This window comes from Perna viridis, chromosome 11 (genome assembly GCF_037379345.1).
Source record: "Perna viridis isolate PV_CMFRI_1.1 ecotype Kerala chromosome 11, ASM3737934v1, whole genome shotgun sequence".
NCBI classification, from domain to species: domain Eukaryota; kingdom Metazoa; phylum Mollusca; class Bivalvia; order Mytilida; family Mytilidae; genus Perna; species Perna viridis.
In genome coordinates, this window is record NC_142455.1 from 11,424,322 (window position 1) to 11,446,270 (window position 21,949).

Here is a 21,949-nt window from a genome sequence, read left to right on the forward strand (position 1 = left end):
TACAATAAGGAAATAATCCATGTCATGCCAAGAACTGTTTTAAAATATAGTATTTTAATTTCTATGTATAGACCCCTATGAGCAAATCAATGTTAAATACCAAAAAATGCTATCCACAATATCATAGCTGTATGCCTTACAAAAGAACCTAGTAATCACTCAATGTGACCTAACTTCTTGCTTCATCTCTTTGAATACTTTTAAGCTTTGGGGCTAGATAGAGAGTGTCCATGAGGCTGTCATCTGCAAGTACTATTAAATTACAAAATTTATTTTTTTGCCAATTTCACAATTCTAAAATAAACAAAAGATCTTTTTTTTTGGTTGAATTTGAATTCTTGTGTTTTAGGCTTTGGCAACTTTCTGTCAATTTGAATCACAGATTAACAACTACATGGAAAAGATACAAAAAAAAATATAACTCATGTCATTTTGAATTCAAAATTAATGCATATAATTGATAGCTTAAATAAATCTGTTTTTTCTTGTTGTTATTATTTTTATACAGAAAACATGCAAAAGTCATGAGGGGCCTATAACTTATAGCCAGAATAAATGTATTGAATAATTCATCAAGCGGTGACCCAGATACAGTCACCCTAAAATATCTTACATGTACATGTATGCAGATCATTTAGTTAGTTGGCCCTCGGCTTTCTTAATGTAAAAAGCCATTACAGAAATGATCTTTCTTGTTGTAATATCAACTCTAATGTTTTAGTTTGAATTTTTTTTACCTTTAAATTCAATCATGGCAAACATCTGGAAATTTCGCTTAGAAAAGACTCCCTATCCATTTTTTGTTTTTGTTTGTTCTGTTCTTACTTCATTTTTTTTAGTATAGATATCAGACAAATTCCCAAAGAAACCAAAGTTAAAGGAGAAATCATTTGCTAGTTCTAATTTATGCTCAACTCCACTTTTTACTCAGAGGTAAGAAAATATACCTCCATTCCTTCAAAGAGGTAAAGTAAATACCTCCATTCCTACAGAGAGGTTAGGTAAATACCTCCATTCCTACACAGAGGTAAGGTAAATATCTGACTTTTAACAGAGGGGTTAGGAACCCTGCTGGGTCCGATTACCTCACAGAGTAGGTAAAGTTCATCAGCAAGAAATCTTGCTTTCAGGAAACATTTTTTTAACTCAAAGAGATCACAAAGAAATGATAGTCCATTGATTGATTGATTGATTGATTGTTGGGGTTTAACGCCCGAGCAGCAATATTTCAGCTATATTCAGGCTATGAACATGAAATGGATGATAAAATGAACGTGAATGATGATGAAATAAAACAAGGGATGGGACACAAGGACAATAAGGTCGACAAATTTTGGTTGCCACTAGAAAAACGGGAGTTGGGTAGGGTCTCCTGTGGCGGATCACAAAGGTTCCTACTCCTATCGAATACCACAGCAGGGTTCTTTAACATGCGAGAAACGTGACGTCTTTCCCAACACGGTGCACCACTATGGTTTGCGGTCAGGTTTTCCGTATTATAGCCTGACAACCCCAGTGTGTAACACGCCAGGGGTACCCCATTCCACCACCTGGGGCACACATACCAGTTGCTCTGTGGGCAGAGCACCTAGCCCCCGGCTAGGTTTCTGAGCACTATTTAGTCGCCTTTTACGACAAGCTTAGTGCTACTGCAGGCCTATTCTTTTGACACCCGGACCTGCACCAGGCAATGATAGTCGAGGAATTCATAAATTCATAGAAACTAGTAAAGGGAGGGGACTGAGATGTGCCTGCAAAAACATCATTGTAACATTCTATCCCTAGATAGATACCTTTCACATACCATATCATCACCAAACTTTCAGGTTACATGATGATTGAAGGCTTATATAAAATCAAAGGAAAAAATATTTATTGTAATGGAAAGGAAACCATTTAAAAGTGTCAAAATAAAAAGGAATGGAGGAAATACTGATAAGCACATCAATAAGGGGACCAGGAAAGATATCATTCTTTTAAGACAATGCAAATTTGACAACCATCAAATCGTGGGATTATGACCAATCACATCACTGGTTATATTAATACTGGAAAGTATCATATAAAACAAATGCATCATAGAATTGATGTACATATTACTTCCCCTCCCTTTTTTGTCATTACCGCATGATTCAAAACAAACTAACAGTATACCCTTAAAAACAACCAGCTTCATTTTTTTTTTTTTTTAAAGGCATAAAAGATCATCATAAAATAAAGGACTAACAGAATATTATTTTTTTGTGTGTGTACCCCCCTTTTTTGCACAATGATGTACAAATAAATAAATATATTTAATCCTTGTAACCACCTTAGCTAGGTGTGACTGCACTTAATACCTTTCTCCTGTGTGCGTTTCAAACTATCCAGGTCTGTATATATAATTTCGTCTTCGTTACTACTATGTGACAGTTGAGGCGGATCTTCAATCCACACCATATTTCCACTTTTACACATTACACACCGACATACATCCAATTGGACATTATTCGGATATCCAAGTTTACGAATTTAAATTCATTCACCAGCCTTTTCAACTTTTCAATGTATTAAATCCAATTGGAAATTAGAAATCAGTCATGCATGGTAATCACATCCATAAACCGCGACTAGAAACATAAATTTACATTCCAAATCATCCACAATTGATGTTTTTTCTCCTCAAAAAACATAAAATATCAATTTCAAACAATGCACCAAGTTTGCACAGTCTCATTATATAATGAAACGATCCTAGCAAAAAAAAAAAACAAAACCAAAATACCAAGTGATGAATTAATGTATTTATGTAAAAGTACACCAATGTCACATGGAGAAATGAGTTAACAACATATAACCATTTCCTCATAAAACAAGATTGTGCGATAATATAGCTAAGTCAGTCCTACTCCAAAGCTTACAAATGAACGAGATTTGTCAATAAGAAAAAATGTCATCAACAATTTATCAATATCTTCAAGGTTCCCATGTGTAACAAAATCTAAATAATAAACTCAGGGTTCAAGGTCAGGCATAAAATGGCTTCTCTGATATGCAAAGTTGCATTTGGGGTATCCATTGGGGGAATTTGGGGAGTTTTTTTTGGAAATAATATGCAATAATTTGAACACAGGTTATGACATGAAATAAACTTATGGTAAAAAAAAGTAAAATTGGTTCTCGCATCGATTGACTGATTTATAATGTGTCTATTTATTATTAATGGAGAATGTCATTTAAAGACTTGAACTGTATAGCTACACACCAGTACTAGCATTACATTACTGCTATTTAACATACAGTGTATGTAATGTACCACTTTTAACTGCAATTTCTGCATTTTTAATATCTTTTCAATAGCAAGACACCAAGATCAGAGTGTCGATCATAAAATTTAATTTATTCTTCAAAATCCAATTAAACTCTCTTTCTACTACAACTGTCAGCAGATACATTTATAAAAGCATAAGAAGTGCATGTGAACTTTAAAGACAAACTAATTACTAATAGTTTGACATTTAAATTTATTCAGTACCATGCCTTTAATGAAGAATTTCTTGTTGGTTAAAATGTACCAACATGGCAATGTCACAGTGCTAACTGGGAGAAAAATTAAAGGTAAAAACTAGAAAATTAGTTGAAAGGAAAAGGGGGGGGGGTCATCTATTTTTCTAAAAAAAAATATGTTTTTTTCAAAAATTGAAATATATATATGCTTTCTTGGAAAAGGAAAAGGGGGAGAAAAAAAAGTGGCACAAAAGCTTCACCATCTTTACTCCAACTCAGGAACGAAAAATGGCCTATAAACAGCCTTAAGAAAAATGGTAAGGGAATAAGTTTTACAGGAAGTGATTCATTACAAATAGTCAATGAAAAGGCTGTACAGTAAAATAAATTTAAAATATTATTATTTTATTTGGCAGTTCTTCAGATGGAAAAAACTTAGCTGTACACAGGTTCACTCAGGTCCCTAAGTGTTACTTTATCCTGCCAGGTAAGCTGACCAGATTTAATATATTTTATATCTAAGTCATTTGAACTCCTTGAACTTAAGATGAAACAAACAGGAAATATAAGTTTACTTAGAATAACTGAGTAATCAAGTAATAGAACAGAATACTCAACAAAATCTGTCAAAACTGACAAAGGGAAAGAACTCCCAGATTACCACTTTCCAATTAAAATCACATTTACAGGGAATAATTTCCATCTATAAATGTGGTCAAGTAACGTGTCACATTTCTGATAATTCCCTGACCGATGGCGACCTTACGACCGTTTACCCTTTGGTCTAAATATGATCAGTTCCTATATAAATATTGATTAGGTAAAACTATAAGTAGCATTTAAAGTTCTGGATAATAGCTTAGGTCAGGCTAAAGTTTAGTCATATATTACAAGTAATACTGATACATGTATTTAACTGTACTTCTAAGAGAGACATGGGCAGAGGTCAATACAAGAAGTTATTCAGAATTCCACCAAATTTGTACCAAATATTACATAAATGTTGGGTCACATTTTTTTTTCAATAATGAGAATGATGATTTTGGCACATTAAATAGATGAAAATAAATAAAAACTACCTAATTTCAGCACCATTGAACATCTCTAATGAAAACAGGACAGATGGCAAACAAATATAACAATATAAAAATAAGGAGAAAAATTCATATTTTTATACACAACCAAAATAAACAAACCAAATCATATTACAGGTACTAAAGTACTTATAATAGCAGGTAAAATGGTCAATCTTATTATGAAAATGAATTATCTACTGGTAAGTAGAGTAATGCTTAGTTCAGTTTAAAATGTGTATTATTGTTGATCTAATTTGCTTAATACAATTCATTTTTCTACTGCAACAGGGTTAAAAATCTTGTTATGACAAGGTTCACTTATTTTGATAGGGATATATTTGCTATAATATAAACAATGCACTAATTTTTGTTTTTCACAAAATCACATAAAAATAGTTTATATGTATAACACCAGTTGGTTTTATAATTTCATCAAATCTTAGCATAAAACAATATTAACATTACCCCCCTTTTTTTCAGCATTCAACACCCTCCCCTTTAAAACATTCTATAATACATGTACCTGTAATTGCCCCTTCTCTTTTTAAACCACAATACAATATAACATTTGACCATCTTTATTTCTTTGTATTTTACAAACATCCTGCCCCCACAATTTAAGAATTTTGTCATTAAAACTGACCCTCCCGCTTTTGATCACAAAGCAATACTTACATTTACCCATGACTCTAGAGTAGTGACCTGACCCTAAAAAAGAGTTATAGTGTTGGCCATGCATGGTTGTCGTGGTAACAATGGTATCGTCATGCTGACCCTCCCGCTTTTGATCACAAAGCAATACTTACATTTACCCATGACCCTAGAGTAGTGACCTGACCCTAAAAAAGAGTCATAGTGTTGGCCATGCATGGTTGTCGTGGTAACAATGGTATCGTCATGCTGGAGTAACGAAGATGGATAATGATGACGGTGGTTGTTCCCGTGGTACAACTGATGTCAACTGATTCCCTGTAAGAAAAAGAGGTAACAGCAAATGGATTAATCTATGACTATCTAATAGTTAATATGGAGTTTTGGGAATATTTCATTTATTAAATGTTAAGTTTTCATTTCACAGATATGGTTTTACTAAGTAAACAAATAAAATCAGGAATTAAAAACAAATCAGTGGTACATTTTGACTCAAGAAGACTTTGGTAGGACTTATCATAAGGATCATTTCACTAAGTGAAAGTTTCTTTATATCTACCATAGTATTCAAGATATTGACAGATGGCAGAAAACTATAAAAAAGAAAACAAAAAACAAAAAACATCATTTTTTCACCTTCAAGGGCAATAACTCTTACAAGGAGTCATCTGACAACTTTTATCCCTGGAGACTTTTGTAGGCCTTATAATAAGGATCATTACAGCAACTGAAAGAATTTAGCTACACCTAACAGTTTTGGAGATAAAAAAAAATACTGTCAGACCCTCATGTACTATTTTTAGTAACGGCAGCCATGTTTTAGGACTGATAAAAAATCCCAACATCAGTTCTATGCTGGATACCCCAAGGAACATTCATACCAAGTTTGGTTCCACTTGGTAAAGTAGTGTCAGAGGAGAACAGTTTTGAAAAATGGTTAAAGATGATGCATGATGACAACGGACACCAAATAATGTTAATAGGTCACTTGGTTTTCGGCCAGGTGAGCTAAAAAAAAAAAAAAGAAACATAAGAATAAAACTGGATTAAAAACTCAGAAAAAAAAATCAAGACATTTCAAAATTATAAGTTTTTTCATGCACTGTTTTCACACTATATATCAAGTCTGTTGCCTCCCCTAAAACCTACATTTTGACCCCTATCAGTCAGTGAAAAATGCATTCTCCACTGTTTTGAGTTTCAGTTCTGTAGTGAGTACGTTTATGTATTTCATGCTCAGGAGTACAGCAATTTAGGTGGTTTGAATGCACTAAACATCTTTCCCATTCGAAAACCTGGTTTAGGCAATAGAATAGGTTTACAGAATGCCAGTTTCCAAAAATAGCATGTACAGGTACATGTAGTTTTAGGAAGTTGGTTAACATGTGTACAAAGTGTCAAGTTAATGTGACCCCATGACCCCATGTAATACATAAGAGAAGAATATACCAAACACATTGATATGAAATTGTGAAAAAGGGGGGGGGGGCGCACAGGTTAGAAAGACAGGGACCATGGGTTATTGGACCCTTCTGACAGAAAATGGCTCCTACACATAAAAAAATTTATATGATTTGTTTACAAATGGACCCTTAAAATTTTGAAAATCTTTAAAAAAACCTGAAAATGACTAAAATTTTCTCTATCATTCAATATGGTGAAAAATGTCGAAGTCATGTATAAGAAATGTATAGAAGCCCCACTTTGCTCCATGCCTGAAATTGGCCAATCATGGCTTGATACTGAGAAAAATGGTAAAAGCATTCAACAGATCAACCTTTGTGTGTAAAACAAGTTTAAACCATTGTCTTTTCAATTAGTCAGGCATTTTATAAAAAATTTGCATGCATCCTCTAAGAGATTTGGAAAAATATACATGACACAATATAGAATTGTTTAGTTTTACTCAATAACTGATTTTTTCCACTTAATCTTCCTGACTAATATAAATCCCAAACAAAATAAAAAACACATGCTGAAAAAAAAAATGAAAGAATTGATCTGCCTACCTACATGTACAATAACTTGTTCCAGAAGGCATTATAAAAAACACATTTTATTTTTGTATAGCCTACGAGAATTGAAACACAAAAAAATCCAGAAATCTGTATGACAAGAAGTAAACACAGTAAATACGATATCCATTATTAGGTACATTTTTCTCAATGTGAATAAATAAAGACAACTGAAATGGCAAATGAGATAGAAATAAATCAAGCAAGATTTCCTTTGCTAGACATGCAAACTACATGTTAGGTAACGGTGCATCAAGATTTATCGACCATAGTTTGCATATATGAAATGAAACTACTTGTTTCATGTAAATTTTTTTCACCTTAGGATAACAAGACAACCTTGAACATTCATACTGAACTATGAATTTCAGTGCGGAGTTGCTGTTTATTTCATTATTTTTGAAAAGATCATTGTCAATAGGAGAGACATGGGGAATTAGATATGATACTATTGGGAGCAGACAACATTCATCAATTGGTCGTCTGCTGAAGTGCAAAGTTTGTATTAATGCTGTACATTTAATAAAGGCTGCATATGAGGTTCAAATAAGGTGCTGTCATTAGTAATGACACTACTGCATATGTGCATTTCAGCATGGATTCAGGCATGCATGTACAAAGCCCCCCTTCCCCCACCTCAAAAAAAGAAATTGGAAAAAAAGGTTTATTGCAAGAAATCTAGATCTTTCCTCATTGTACCTCCAAAAATTTCAAAAATTCTTGGCTAGCTTCCACTCAGCAAATTATTTTATAAACCCTTCCCCCCTACATGAAATCCTGGATCTGCCCCTACCTGCTACAAACAGAGGTTACATAAAAAAGGGAGGTCGTATTTAACAAAAAGAGACTAAGCATTCAAAATCATTGAATAGAAGGACTTTTGTAAATGGTACATGTTAGATGTTAAGGGAAGGACTAAATGGAAAATTTTATGGAACCAAAATATTTACTGTCACCTTTGCAAGGGCAAAAATATCAATTTTTCACATACACATGAAATTGAATTATATACATGTAAAAGCATATGTCCAAGTAAACTCAAATGCTAGATTTCAATCTGAAGTATAGAAGCGTTCTAAATCCATAGCTACATCAGTTTCAGAAAAAAAACACCAAGAAATGAAAGATTTGTGTTTCAATACTAGAAACTGAGGTGAAACAAATCCTGATTTTGAAATTCCTGCCCCACTTTTCTGACAATTTTTTATGGGCAGGTGTGGAATGAGAATCTACCAATCAAATTTTTTGGGGTCAGGAAGAATTGGAAAGATCAAATTTTTTTTTTTCTCAAATCTTCAAGATCAAAATATCTATTGTGAAAGTACCACTGTTCGTAGGGTACCAATTTTCATGGTTTTCTTAAGTAGGCAAAACCATGAAATTTGGTTCCCAACATAAAGGAAATTTCCGTTGATGTGTATAGTGAAAACTTCAAAACCACAAATTCCATCAATCCACGAACTTGGGTTTCCTCCCTAATCCACAAAAATTGGTGTCCATGAATTAAAGTATTTTCACAGTATTTTCAAAAAGGTCTGAGTCTGATTTTAGAGTTTTTCAGTGCTTGAGCCAAAATGGCCATAAAATGTTTATGGTAGAAACAAAAAATAAGGGTAGGGTAGCAGGAGACAGACCTATTATTTCTTTTTGGCCTTATATTATATTACAAATGAAATAATAAAGGACCACAACTCCACAATGCAATTTTCACCAAAATAGAACATTACATATATTATAAGCAATGCTTATTCCTTTCAAGCAGCTGATGATGTATCCATATCCCTTATATTGTATGTTGTCATATCAAATCCAGGGAAACATCAAACAAATTTGGGCTTAAATGACAACAAGTACTACCTTTAAAAAAAGACAGCCAACACAGCAAAATTTTCTTCTTTTTATTTCTTAAGTAGCATTCCAGCTAAGAATCATGCAAAAAGTGATACATGGGTGAAAAGCCTACATATTTTTATTTTTGACATTTTGTTTAAAATGCTTCAGTAAACAGAAATTATCATTTGGTTTTTCTTATAACCAGTGCTCATAGGAGATAAAAATTGTATAGAATGCACTGTAAAATTCAAAATTAAGGGAGATAACTCTGTAAATGACACCCAAATACAATAGAATCTATTAGATTTTCAATGTTGATTATCTCCTAAGAGCAGGCAGATTTGAACGAAGAATTACACATTTCATAGTATAGACCCATAAAACGAACTTAATTACAAAAATAAATATATGTAGCCTTTTTTGGGGTGTATCACATTTTTCAGATTTGCATGATTCTTACAAAGACAGCTACTTAAGCTTCTACATTTTTTTCAAGAAAATAACATATTACATGCAATTACAAATTTTCGATACAGTTTTTTCGAATGCCACTAAGTTATCAATTTTTGACCAATCGGGAAACAGGATTGTGATCAGGTGACTTGCGTTTCCATAGAAGAGAAGGGCAAAAAACAAAACTATACCGACTGTGTAGGAAATAAAACTAATGAAAAAACAAAAGACCTAAAAATGCTCAAACACCGCCCACATCATATAACAATGACTGTTGAGCAGGTTCAGTTACTATAATTAAAATCACATCTGGGTGTACAAATTAAAGCCTCTTAATGTGGGAAAGCAAAATAATGATCAGCAGGACTGCAAGGCAAATGATAAAACACAGTAGTAGGATATTTTGTTCAATTCAAGCAGAATTTACAACCATCTTTTTCCATCAATCTGGTCATACTCTCATAAATAAAACTGATTTGGTATCATGGCCAGACTCATATTTCAATAAAGACCATCTTTTTTATAAATGAGTTATTTACATGAAGAATCAAATTTCAATCACTATCTATCTAAATAAAGAAAATCTCTATTTTTTTTCAAATGAGAAGCTGATGGGGAAAATATTACCCAGATTAATTAAGAATGTAGGGTTCATATAAAAAATGCTAAAAAAACTACTTCTGAACTTGCATGAGAAAATGCTTTCATTCTCTCTAAAAAAAAAATATACCCTCATCCCTTCAGAGGAATATGGTCTGATGCTTAAAACCTTTCGTTCCTTTCTTCCAAATAATATCCATTCCATCTTGAACACTATATTTAAGTATATACCATAAGAATCCTGATTTCGTTTGTTAAACAAACAGGATGTATTTTCTAAAAAATGTAAACATGTTGTTTGAAAAGGAAAACTAGTTAAAACTAAGGTCAGTTTGAGTTCATCAAGAATACACATTAAAAAAGTTAAATCTTATCTCCAAATCAAGTTGGAATTTTTTATCATTTCTAAAGAATCTCTAAGTTTGCCTTAAGTTGTACCTTATGTTGTGCCACACATACCCCCGGCCAAACCTTTATAGTGAAAAATAGAAAGTCCTCAAAACAGGAAGTTGATAGGGCAGCAATCATAATCACTAACAATATATGTCCCCTCTACATAAAGCCACATACCAAATTTTTAATCAATCCATCAACTAAAGGTTGAGAAAATTGCAACAAAAATAAGATGGACAGAATTATGGACAGATCAATAAACTAAAAGATTAAGACAGGGATTCCAATATACCACCCACTCATTGTGTGGGCATAATAACCATAAACATATTTTAAATGGTCAATAAACAAAGCTGAAATTAGAAAAATCGGAAGTAAATATACAATAAAAAAAAGAATTGTAACTGTAAAACTCTGATCGGAAATAGCGGAATTCCGCTTAAAAGCAGAAAAAATCATCTTTGCCTACAGGTCTCCATCATTAAGCCAAACAAAAAGCATAATTTTTATCTAAAAGTACAAAGAAACAGGACAGACATACAGTGTTATTCCATTTATATATATCCATCATCAAGGGCAAAGATTTAGCATGACCCAAATCAACTTTCAGTCTTAGCATGCTAAGCTCAATCCATGCTGTTGCAAGCTTATACAACATTTGTTCATCAGTTAATTATTATCTATAAGACACCTTGCCTTACATAGCAGAGGTCAAGATTAGGTCATGCAAGTCACCATAAGGTCATGGAGAGAAAAGAGCTGAACACATATGGTAACATCTCTTTAGGTATGTGCCCTGCAAGATAATGGAAAAGTTTCCTCAAATCCTTCCACAACTTAAAAATCAACCAACCAGATCACTAGAAATTGAAGACTTGAAGCAATACTTCCTATTTGAGAAAATTCTAAACTTGAGACTTCTTTAAAAGGGAAGATAACTCTGATTTCTGAAAAGGGAAAATGCAGTCGTTTTTCTACAATATAAACTACAGACTTGACTTCAATACACAGCATCACATAAACAGTTCATAAAATGTTACTTTTAGGAAACACTATTAAATGGGAGGTAAATCCAAAATTAACAAAATTGCTACATGCAGCCATATGTTCACATAAAAAACGTTAAAACATAAGTAACATACAAGGTATGATCTTAACATTTTATGAACCTTGTACCGGTACTATCATGCAAGTTGATGACAATTCTACTTGCCCAAATTTAAATCTAGGTTGTAAACAAGTTAATGAATTTTGAAAAATTAATAAGATCTGGTTATCGTCCAGGCAATTATAATTTGAATTTTTAATTGTCCGAAAGTAAGTTTCACTTGTCCAGGCAATAGGACAACCTTTAACGTCATAATTCCTGTTAATTTTTTAGAATTAAAGTCACTGTGCAATATGCTCAACTATATACTGTAAAAATCCAGCACAATAGGGACAAAGTCAGTATAGTGTCCTCAAATGATTTGTATCCATAGTGTTCCTATAGTGTAGTGTTAAGTACAAATTGAACAATATTCCATGATAACTCCTGTAAAGCAGATCAACTACATCTGGTGACTAACAATCTTACAAAATCTGAACAATTTCCTAGGAGTTGTGTCCACTCACCAATGAACACACTCACAGAAGTCCCCTTCAGCTTTTTGGCGAGTGCCCAAAAAAGTGCTGGTAATACAATTAATGCCTTTGCAGATGCATATACTTTTGTCATTTTTAACCTAAAAATTGAAATAAATATGAATCTTTTCCAATAAAAGAGTGGGGTCTAATTCCCAGTACCCTCCCCTTAATATACCATTCCATGAAATCACAAGATCACAACAACAACAAAAAAACAAATCTGTAAAAAGTGAATTTAATTAAACAATTAAACAGCAATTTCTACTTTTCTATGTGATTTTCTGATACAGTTCACTTGCATGAAAAAAATAAATAAATAAACAAGTAAACTTCGCCAAAACAAAACTGAGTTTGACCTTTAATTTTTTTTTTTTTTTACATTGACTTGCAAGATGTCATTAATGTTGTAATAGCTTTAGAGCCATTGGTGCGAAATGTTACAAACTGACCAAGAATTTAGCTAAAGAGGATAAAAAATGAACTTAAGTATACACCACCCCTGAGGATAAGACAAAAACAAGGTCATAAACTTCACTTGAACCTGTTCTATCTTAGGCATCCGTAAAATGGTAAAATCTCTGATACTGAAATTATTTAAATTGCCAGGAATTGACAAATCTTGCAATCCACTTCAATTTCCACTCTTAATGCAATCAGGATTTTGACAAAAATCAAAAAAACAAAAAAGAACATTTTTCCATAAATTTAAATATTCATAATTCATCAGACTTCAAAAAAGCATTTGTAAAATTCCAATTGGAATTATCATTAACAATGGACAGCTGTTCCTCATGATGTAGTGACAAAATTAAAAAAAAAAAAAAACACTCACTAATTCAATTTTTTTTTATGCATTTTATTCACATTCACTTTTACTTTATAAACATATTACAGGAATATTTTCTATAAATTTAACTGTACAGCACTAAATCAGGTAGAACTAGAAACTGTATACCCATAATTTTTTTATAGAATATGTATGTAAAAACATTTTTTTTTCTTCAAATAATGAATGTTTTGTTGTAATGCTTTTTTTTTTGCCATTTCTGTTTTTTTTTTAACAACTCAAATTAGGGCTCAGTACAATAACTGCAGCCAGGGGTTTAAATTCACCATTATATCCAGTAGATCAAATATCCAACAAAATGTTAAATATTTGTTGAAACAAATCAAATGAAAAAAACACAAACCAATAAAAATTTAATTTAACCAGGAAAATTCTTATTTTCAGTCCTTTCCAGAAATGTTTTTAAATTTTTTTCTTTTTTGGTCATCAGATATCAAGATCAAAATAATAACAAAATTTATGGAAGACGGACAAACAAGCATGCAATATATTCAAGCAAATTATTCTTGCTTTAAAAAAAAATCTTCATAAATGTAGTAAATTGCCCAAATGGTAAGTGCATAAAAATGTATGACCTACATAGTCAGGGCAATATATTCAACCACTTTAATCTATACTTCAATATTCAACTACATTTACGATATAAATTTCATTCTTCTTCTAATCTTTCAGGCAAAACTAAGTTTGACCCCTCTAACCTTACAAAAGCCAACCTAATTCTAACTAAGTAAACTTACTCATGTTTGAAAACTTCCAAAAATTAAGTCAAACAATTCGACCACATTAAAGTGCTGTTGACCACATGCAATTCACAGCTCAGTCATGCCTGACCATGTACAATACAAAACCAAGGCCAATGGCCCCAATCATTTATGTGCTGTTTATCACCCATTATCAAACTGAAATCGCCCAGCAGGTAAAATACAGTTTGTGTTTTATCAAGTTGCTGAACAAATTAGCCAATTTTCCAGTTATTATTCTTTCATTTTATGATATTTTACTTCAATCTTAGTACTTAACCAATAAAAAGCTAAGATTTATCATCTTTAGTATTCATATTTGAAAGTGAGGCTTTTCATAAGAACAGTTTTGCTTGAGATGCCATGAAGCAGGTAATTTTTGAAGGTTGCTTATTTTGGCGTAATTTAGTGGTCTGCCTAAAAAGGGACAAAATAAATTTTGCAAAATTAAGTACTTTGAACGCCTCAAAGCATCCACCAAAAAAGAAAAGCCAAAATGTTTCCTATACCTTTATGCCTTAAAATCATGAAAATTAACACCTGCCAAAATAACCTATCATACCATAAATTGAGCATGTGCCTCTCCCTGGTAACTTTAAAAAATTCATAATTTTTGCCTCGTCCCTTTTTTACTTTCAGACTAGAAAATCTTCTTGTTGCAGCCTGGTCATCTTGAAATACAAGAAATGTCAGGATTTTTAAGGAAGAAAAATTGTACCCTGTCATGTATAATCAAGTTGTCAATTTCACAAAACACTGTAAGTGCAAAATTGATTGTAAGTTCTGACAGAACAAAAAGAAAATATGACATAACACTGAAACTTACAATATGATTGATTATACTGAGTCAAAAGGCATAGTAGAGAAAAAGATCACAGTTCCAGATGTCCTGATTTTAAATGGTCCTTGGCAACTTTGACCCTTGCTAAAGGTTCAAACTGATGGTGATGTGTAAAACATTGAATTGAATTAAAATCGAGTGCACTCAATCAGTAAGCCATCAGGTTGTAATGATGCAACAGAGGTGAGTTTGATCTTGTGATTTGAAATCCAAAGCACTCACCAGTAGACAAGCAAGTTGCAACCAACAGTGCACCAACTAATGGTCAACTGCAACTATTGGGCCACCATAACTCAACTCCACCAGCAACTGGACAACTGCCAACCCAAGTACACTCACCACTTAGCAATTGCCACCCAAATTCACTCACCACTGGGCAAATACCATTACCAGCACACTAAACACAAGGCAACCGCCATCCTCAATTCAGAATTTAGCATTTTTTTCTAGGAAATCAATTTAACAACAACAGCCAAATTTACAAGTTTTATTTTTTTGCTTAGGATAAATTATTTTGAAAAGACCGTATAAAGGGAATGGAGATTCAAGTATCCTCATTTCCTTGCCAAAATTTCAGCCCCAAACAAATTCAGGTCAATAGTTTTACAATAGTAGACTAATAACACACAGGGACCATAGTTCTTATAAACAACTTATATTTTACACAATACATTCAGTACATTGATACAAATTAAATTAATTTATTTCCAAAGCAGCCTCGGGTCATTCCAATTCATTTTGTGTAATGGACTATTAATGGCGAGCCGACAAAGACTGCTACATTATTTATCAAGGCAATTAACGCACCTCACATGACCAAACACGGGTCAATGCCACAGACGGACAAATACATGCATTGTCAATTGATTCACATGAGAGAGTGTGAGCCAATCGTTCACAAATCCCAATTTTAACAGGATTATGACTAAGTGTGAATTTTTGACAGCTAGAGGCTCCGGGAGCTTACTCCGGTCAATGGCATTCAAAGGGCACTTACATGGTTTACTGAATTAAATTTAATGGCACAGTCATAGAATATGTAATCCATAAAGACTGAACTAGAGTTTTAATCCCAATTAAATTTACTACAGAGCTTCAGTTGCTAAAAATATAATTCTGTTTAAAAATAAAAGCAAAGCATACAAAATATGGAGTAAATTAAGGTAGACTATACCTAAAATTCATCCTACTTCTAAGCTAGTTTTAAGTACCATTCTGTGTAAGAATCAGGCAATTGGTGGCACATCATATTTCTCAATTTGATTTTTTGACTACTTATATTAGGAAAAAGTGCAGGAAAATTTTTCCACCATTCTCTCATAGTGCATTTCAACTAAATTTGACCTATCAATATCTTAAAAAGGCAAATTTTAGTAGACTTTGATGGGTATTTCTAGAGGTAATTTTATCAGGTATAAACAATTGTTTAATGCAATAAAATCTGTGTTTTTTTCCCTTCATGTGCCACATTTTATACGTATTTACCTGATTCTTAGACAGAGAAGTACATAAACACATCCCAGAAGGAACACAAGTTTCTAAGAATAAAGGAAGGATGGTATCAGGAGCAGGTTTATGTCAAAAGATAGCACTGTCATCTTATCTCATTGTCTACTTAAGAAAAGTTTAATTGTCAAATATTTTCCTGTATTAATTTTACAACACTGTATACCAGAAGACTTGTGCAATCTCCATATTTTCAGTGATATAGAAAGCCCATTTTTAAAAATGAAGCTTTCAAATATTTTGGGAAGAATTAATGGTATTGTAGAATGAAGTTCTCAGAGCTAAACTGTCATTTCAGGAAACTTTTCAAATATTTCAAGATATTAAAGGGCAGTCTTTACAGTCTGAATTTCATATAACATGCCCCTACATTTCATCTGAAAAGAATTTTATGTAGATACATTGGTTTGAAAGCAAAATTTCAGCAACCCCACTACTTTTTTTTACCAGCATTGGCTGGTGGGCTCGTCCCAATTTTGAACACTGAGAGGGATGTCCATATAATGGTATTTAAGGCAAAATAAACCCATAGCTTGGAAGTACTGAGAGCCTGATTTAGTCTGACAGAAAGTCACATTTTTGGGAGCTTCCCATAAAAAATTCTGTATTTCATATCTTCTCCACTAAAAAGTGTTTATTATTTAGTCTTCATTAATGATCAAATTTCAGATACCTATTTTTCGTTTCCCACATGCCATAAAAGTAGGCCTTTCTAGCCACAAAATCCAATACCAACTCTAAAGTTATATGTGTCTCACTAATTATAGCAACAAGAAATGTCAAAAACCATTTATAAAAGGCGACAAGAGGTAAAAATTGAGAAAAGAAGATTTTTAAATATATGTATATATTCAACTTAGTCCTCTTACATGTTATAGCGGTATCAGGGAAAACAACATTTGGGATGGTTTTCTGTCTAGAAAAAGCAACAGGGGGGGGGGGGGAATAGTGACAAGATTTTTAAATATATCTATATATTCAACAATGTCATTTTACAAGTTACACCTGCCTCATATTAGTGTTAAGAAAAACAACCTTCAACATGGTTTTGAAACAAACGCCTTCATCATTCAGCAAGTCATTACCCCATCTTAACACACTAGTTATAACAACAATTATGTCCAGTTGCAACTAGAAATACTTGAAATAGCAACAGTGAGTAATATGTTGATATTACCACAGATAAAACTGATAGCTATCCCATAGGTCAATAGCCAATGAATGGGTGTTATATAACAAAGTATGACCTTAGAAACTACCCACAATAATATGAATAATTGGCTTGGATTCAATTTCTGTCCATCATAATTATTGAGATCAGAACTTTTGACATCTGATTGGCATGAAATAGACAAAGTCAAAAGGTTGAAATGGACATCTTTGTAAATAACACTGTGTCAATCAAAATGGAACCTTAGAATTGTTAAAAGATAAAAAAAGATTCCGAAAAAGTATACTTAGGGTAGACTTTGGCTGAAGTTTAATTGATGTTTCTCAACCATGAAAAAAAGATATAAGGTTGAAAGTGACATCTTATTGTAATCAGATTGGCCTTGCAAATAATTTCAGGCAGCTAACATTAAGCTGTCTATTATGGAGAAAGGATTTTGTAGGTTCAAATCTCTTTATTGTAGAAAAGTTACATAATTATGTGGTAAAATCCAAAAGCTTCGCCAAATCCCACTTTTCAATATAATTTTGGACAGAACCCACCTATTCCCAACCTGGGATGAGACTTCAAAATTCAGGAAATTTCAGGTATCTGACAACAGCTAAGTCTATTTTTTATATTAGTGCCTAAATCACAATAAGCACATTCCCAATTTTTTTCTGTGTTTCAAGTCATATGACAGAGAAAATAAGAGAAAAAAATAAAAATAGGGCATCAATGGAACATTTAGTGATACTCTGAGCCACCAAATGGTGAAAAAGGGGAATGGCAACATGTTCAAAATGGCTGAACTGAAAAACTGCATGTTAAATTTCACTGAAAATTTACCCTAACCTGTATTCTATGGTAATTAACAAATATGTAAAGTTTAAAGAAAATTCATTGATCCATTCTGGAAACACAGATGGAAGGATGCACAACTTTTCAGAGGGTATCACTTTATGTGTTGGGTAAAAAAAATGAATGGAAGTTTTCTTTCAGATTAGACAAACACTGTACCAAAAATAATTATAATTTTTTCTAAGTTTTTGTCATTGTAATGTTGATTGAGGGACAGACAGCCAGGCAGCAGTACAGATCTATTCATGTTAAACTTCATAAGAAACTTATAATTGGTGCTGTTAAAATAATTTAGTTATCTATTTCAAAAGTTCTCCTCAACCCAATAAGCATATTTTGAGACAAAAGATACTTGAAGAAGAAAAAAAAATGTAGAATAATTTTGTTGAATTCTAGCTTTTAAAAATTATTTATCAGGCAAACAGAGCCTGTATTTGTAGTAAATTTTAGGTTAGAACATAATTATCAGCAATGTTTGAACCAATTATTTCTGTCATTCAGGCTAAATTCAACTTGTATAACAATTAAGTGTCAGTCTTGTAAGAATCAGGCAGTGGGCGAAACAACCCAACATTTTGATAATATAATTTAACTATTTGCACAATCAAAATCAAGGATTAAGGACAAGATTTTCTATATCATGCTGGACCATTGAGTTACAAATTCATTGAAATGCAGAGATCAAATAGTGGTCTTTTCAAATTGTCAGGTTGGTGGGGTTTTGACATGCATGTTTCTGATTATTTCCATTTTGCCTTATTCGTACAAACACTTACACTTAAGACAAAAAAATGAAACACTCAAAATAGAAGAATACAATGATGGAAGAACATAAGGAATGCTAGTTACAGTGCAAGATATACCCCCCACTCGTACAGGAAGTTTATATCAGACAGAACCCAAAATCACTTACAAAGTATGCCTCATCTACATGTATATAAGGCCACAAATCAAATTAGAAATTAATCCATTATTAAAACTGAGATAATTGCAAGGAAATTAAGGCAGATGAACGGATGGTAAATACTAGAAGAATCTGCACCATCATGTTGTATAAAAATCAAGGCTATCAACTAATTAAATGATTAAGTCAATAGAGGTTAGTCAAGTAATTAATTGATCAAAATAAGGAATCCTTTTAACCACTTATTTTTCTTTTTGTGACTAGAAAAAAATCAATCAGTTAATGAGTTTGGTCAAAAGAATTTTAAAACAGATACTGTGAAAGTTCTATTGTTCGTTTGGTACCAATTTTCATGGTTTTTGTGGGTAGGTTAAACCACGAAATTTGGTTCCCAATGAAAAGCAGATTCCCACTGATGTGTGTACTGAAAATACAAAAAACCACGAATCCACTAACTTGTGTATTTTCCCTAATCTATGAAAATTGGTATCCATGAATTAAAGTACTTTCACAGTAGCAATGTCAACTGGTTCTCATAAGTTTGCTCTTTAACTGCTCAATGTTCATAAATGGTGAAATATTAGGAAGTTAGAATGTATTTTTTTCCTACTGCTACATACATGATATAAGACTCTTCTTTTTCTTCAAAATTTGGAGTTTAATAAAGGTCAATCACTAATCCCATATACATGTTCCTTTTTCCATATCAAGTTTTATTCCAAAATTTAATAGTGAATCCAGCTAATTTTTTTTCCCTTAGTAATTAAGTTTCATGAACTGTCCATCCATCTTATCATCATGTAAATCAAATTTTCTGATTTTTTTTTTTACTTCAAAATACTTTAAGACAATGAAGGGACACACACACACAATCTACCATGATTAGTTCAAATATTTTTCAAAGGTAACCATGGAGTATAAAATTTCTTTGTAACTCCTACCTTTAAAATACCAGTATTCGGAGAAAAAAAAACAACTCTAATACTATTTATTTAAAAGTTTTAGATATTAACATCTGCCGGTGGTTAGACCCATACAATTTTTTTTTATTAATAACAAATTTTCATTTATTTCAAGTATTAGTGAACTTTAACATTTTTTCTCCTCCTCCAATAATATTTCATTTAGGGCAGGAATATGCATTGCAATGTAATACTCTAAAGTAAGAAAACTTAGGTTTTCTATTTGTTTTGTTTTTTTGTTTTTAATGAAATAAGAATTTAACAAAACCTTGACCTACAACTCAAAATATTTGTTTTAACGGAGTTACAAACTTCAAAAATTAACCATTGACAAAAAGCATGATAATCGTACAATAAAGACCTTACAAAAAGCATGATAATTGTACAATGAAGACGTCACATTTTAATGTCTAATTTTGCTATTAGATTCTGCAATAAATCTTGAAATTAAGACATGAAACTGTTAAAATGGCTTAAAATTAGCCATAAAGGTGCCAAATTTCTTTTTTTTTTTTTTGGGGGGGGGAGGGGAGGGTTCCAGCTCTTGAATGTCTTTTAAAATTTTGTAGTTGAATTTTATAAGTATTCATTCTTTTACAACAAAGGTGCTAAATACTACCTAAAAATAATTACTTTGTAAATGTTACTTTCTGTCAAAAAATATAAATGTAAGCATATTTAATATACAGTGTATTACATGCATGAGTAAAAAATCTTTCCTTATACCTTATCATACATTTTTTTATCAGACACAATACCTACTTGGCTAATCGAGGATAAAAACTTCAATCATATATATTTCAGCTTGAGGATATGAGATTTAAGGATAAGTTATTTGTCTTTTTAATTGTTTTTGATCTATATAATTTTTTGTGCCTTTGCGTGTAAACTTTTTTTCTTCAAAATTATTAACATATTTAACATATCATATTTAAATAATATATAAATCAATAGTTACATTAAAAATACAATATCTAACAATTTTCAGTTCCAGTTTCTCAGATTACTGGTACAACCATTTTTTTTACTATTACTATCATATGTTTGTTATAGAAATATCTCTTAATTAACAGAATTAAAATTTTTCAACACATTTAATAGTTTGGCAATTAAAAAACATAAAAATGAAACATATGCCACATTCTTCTAAGGCTTAGACTATTTTTGTCCATGTGTTGTTATAGAATGTTTAGATCCTTAAACATGTGCTTTGCCATATCATAATTAATTAATAATAATAATAACAAATAAATAAAAACGACATAAACTTACCCATCATCATTCTAATTAAAGCTATTCCAAAAGTACAAACTAATTAAATCCTCTGTAAGAAGGTCAGATGGCTTGGTCAATCAACTAAATTTCCAATAAACTGTTATCACAATATACATGTATGACAAATGACCAGTCAATGACATACAAAAACAATTAGCACCAATAACAATAAATTTCACAAATACAGTTAAGCACTAAATTATTGTCCATTGTATAAGTGGACGAAACTTCAGGCCAGACCAACGATCGTAGGGTTATTCATCTTTTAGTGACCATTTCCCATATTGACCAAATCTTACCTGTATAAAGATTGGTCAAGCTCAAAGGTGTGTACACACACAAAGGGGTTACTAGGTCAAACTATAGTGTAAACCTTGGTCAATTTCTATAACATGGGGTCACGATCAGGTCACAGGCTTTTGTATGGACATCATCATGTAGATTAATATGAGCTTGTACTTTTTGGTGAAGGTCACACTTGAGTACTCAAAGATATACAAGTATAGTTTTATAATGCTAAGATAATTAGCAGGTATTTGTATTAGAGAAAATATACATGTACGTTCAATATTTTAATGTTAGAAATACAAAAACATACAAATTTAAATTTTGTATACTTGAACTTAAAACTTTATGTAATATACTATATATCATTTAAAATAAGATTAAGTAACTACATGTATAAATATGATGACAATAAAATTACTTGTGAAAAAAAAAACCTATAGGC

At 31.9% G+C, this 21,949-nt stretch overlaps 1 protein-coding gene across 4 annotated transcripts in view; it reads right to left on the bottom strand.

Annotated features, from left to right (window-relative positions):
• LOC148602980 (ecdysone receptor-like) overlaps positions 1-21,949 on the bottom strand; it is a 136,236-nt gene that overhangs the window by 63,209 nt on the left and 51,078 nt on the right. The window contains exons 1-2 of one of the 4 annotated variants that reach the window (XM_088553859.1): positions 7,227-7,410; positions 5,369-5,531 (exon numbers count right to left, since the gene is read on the bottom strand). In XM_088553859.1, the coding sequence (XP_088409985.1) occupies positions 5,369-5,432 (64 nt within the window). In that variant the 5' untranslated portion in view covers positions 5,433-5,531; positions 7,227-7,410. Of the gene's footprint in view, positions 1-2,339; positions 3,017-5,368; positions 5,532-7,222; positions 7,411-21,949 lie in introns of those variants that run through there. The other 3 variants (XM_088553858.1, XM_088553857.1, XM_088553856.1) reach the window with 3 other exon arrangements.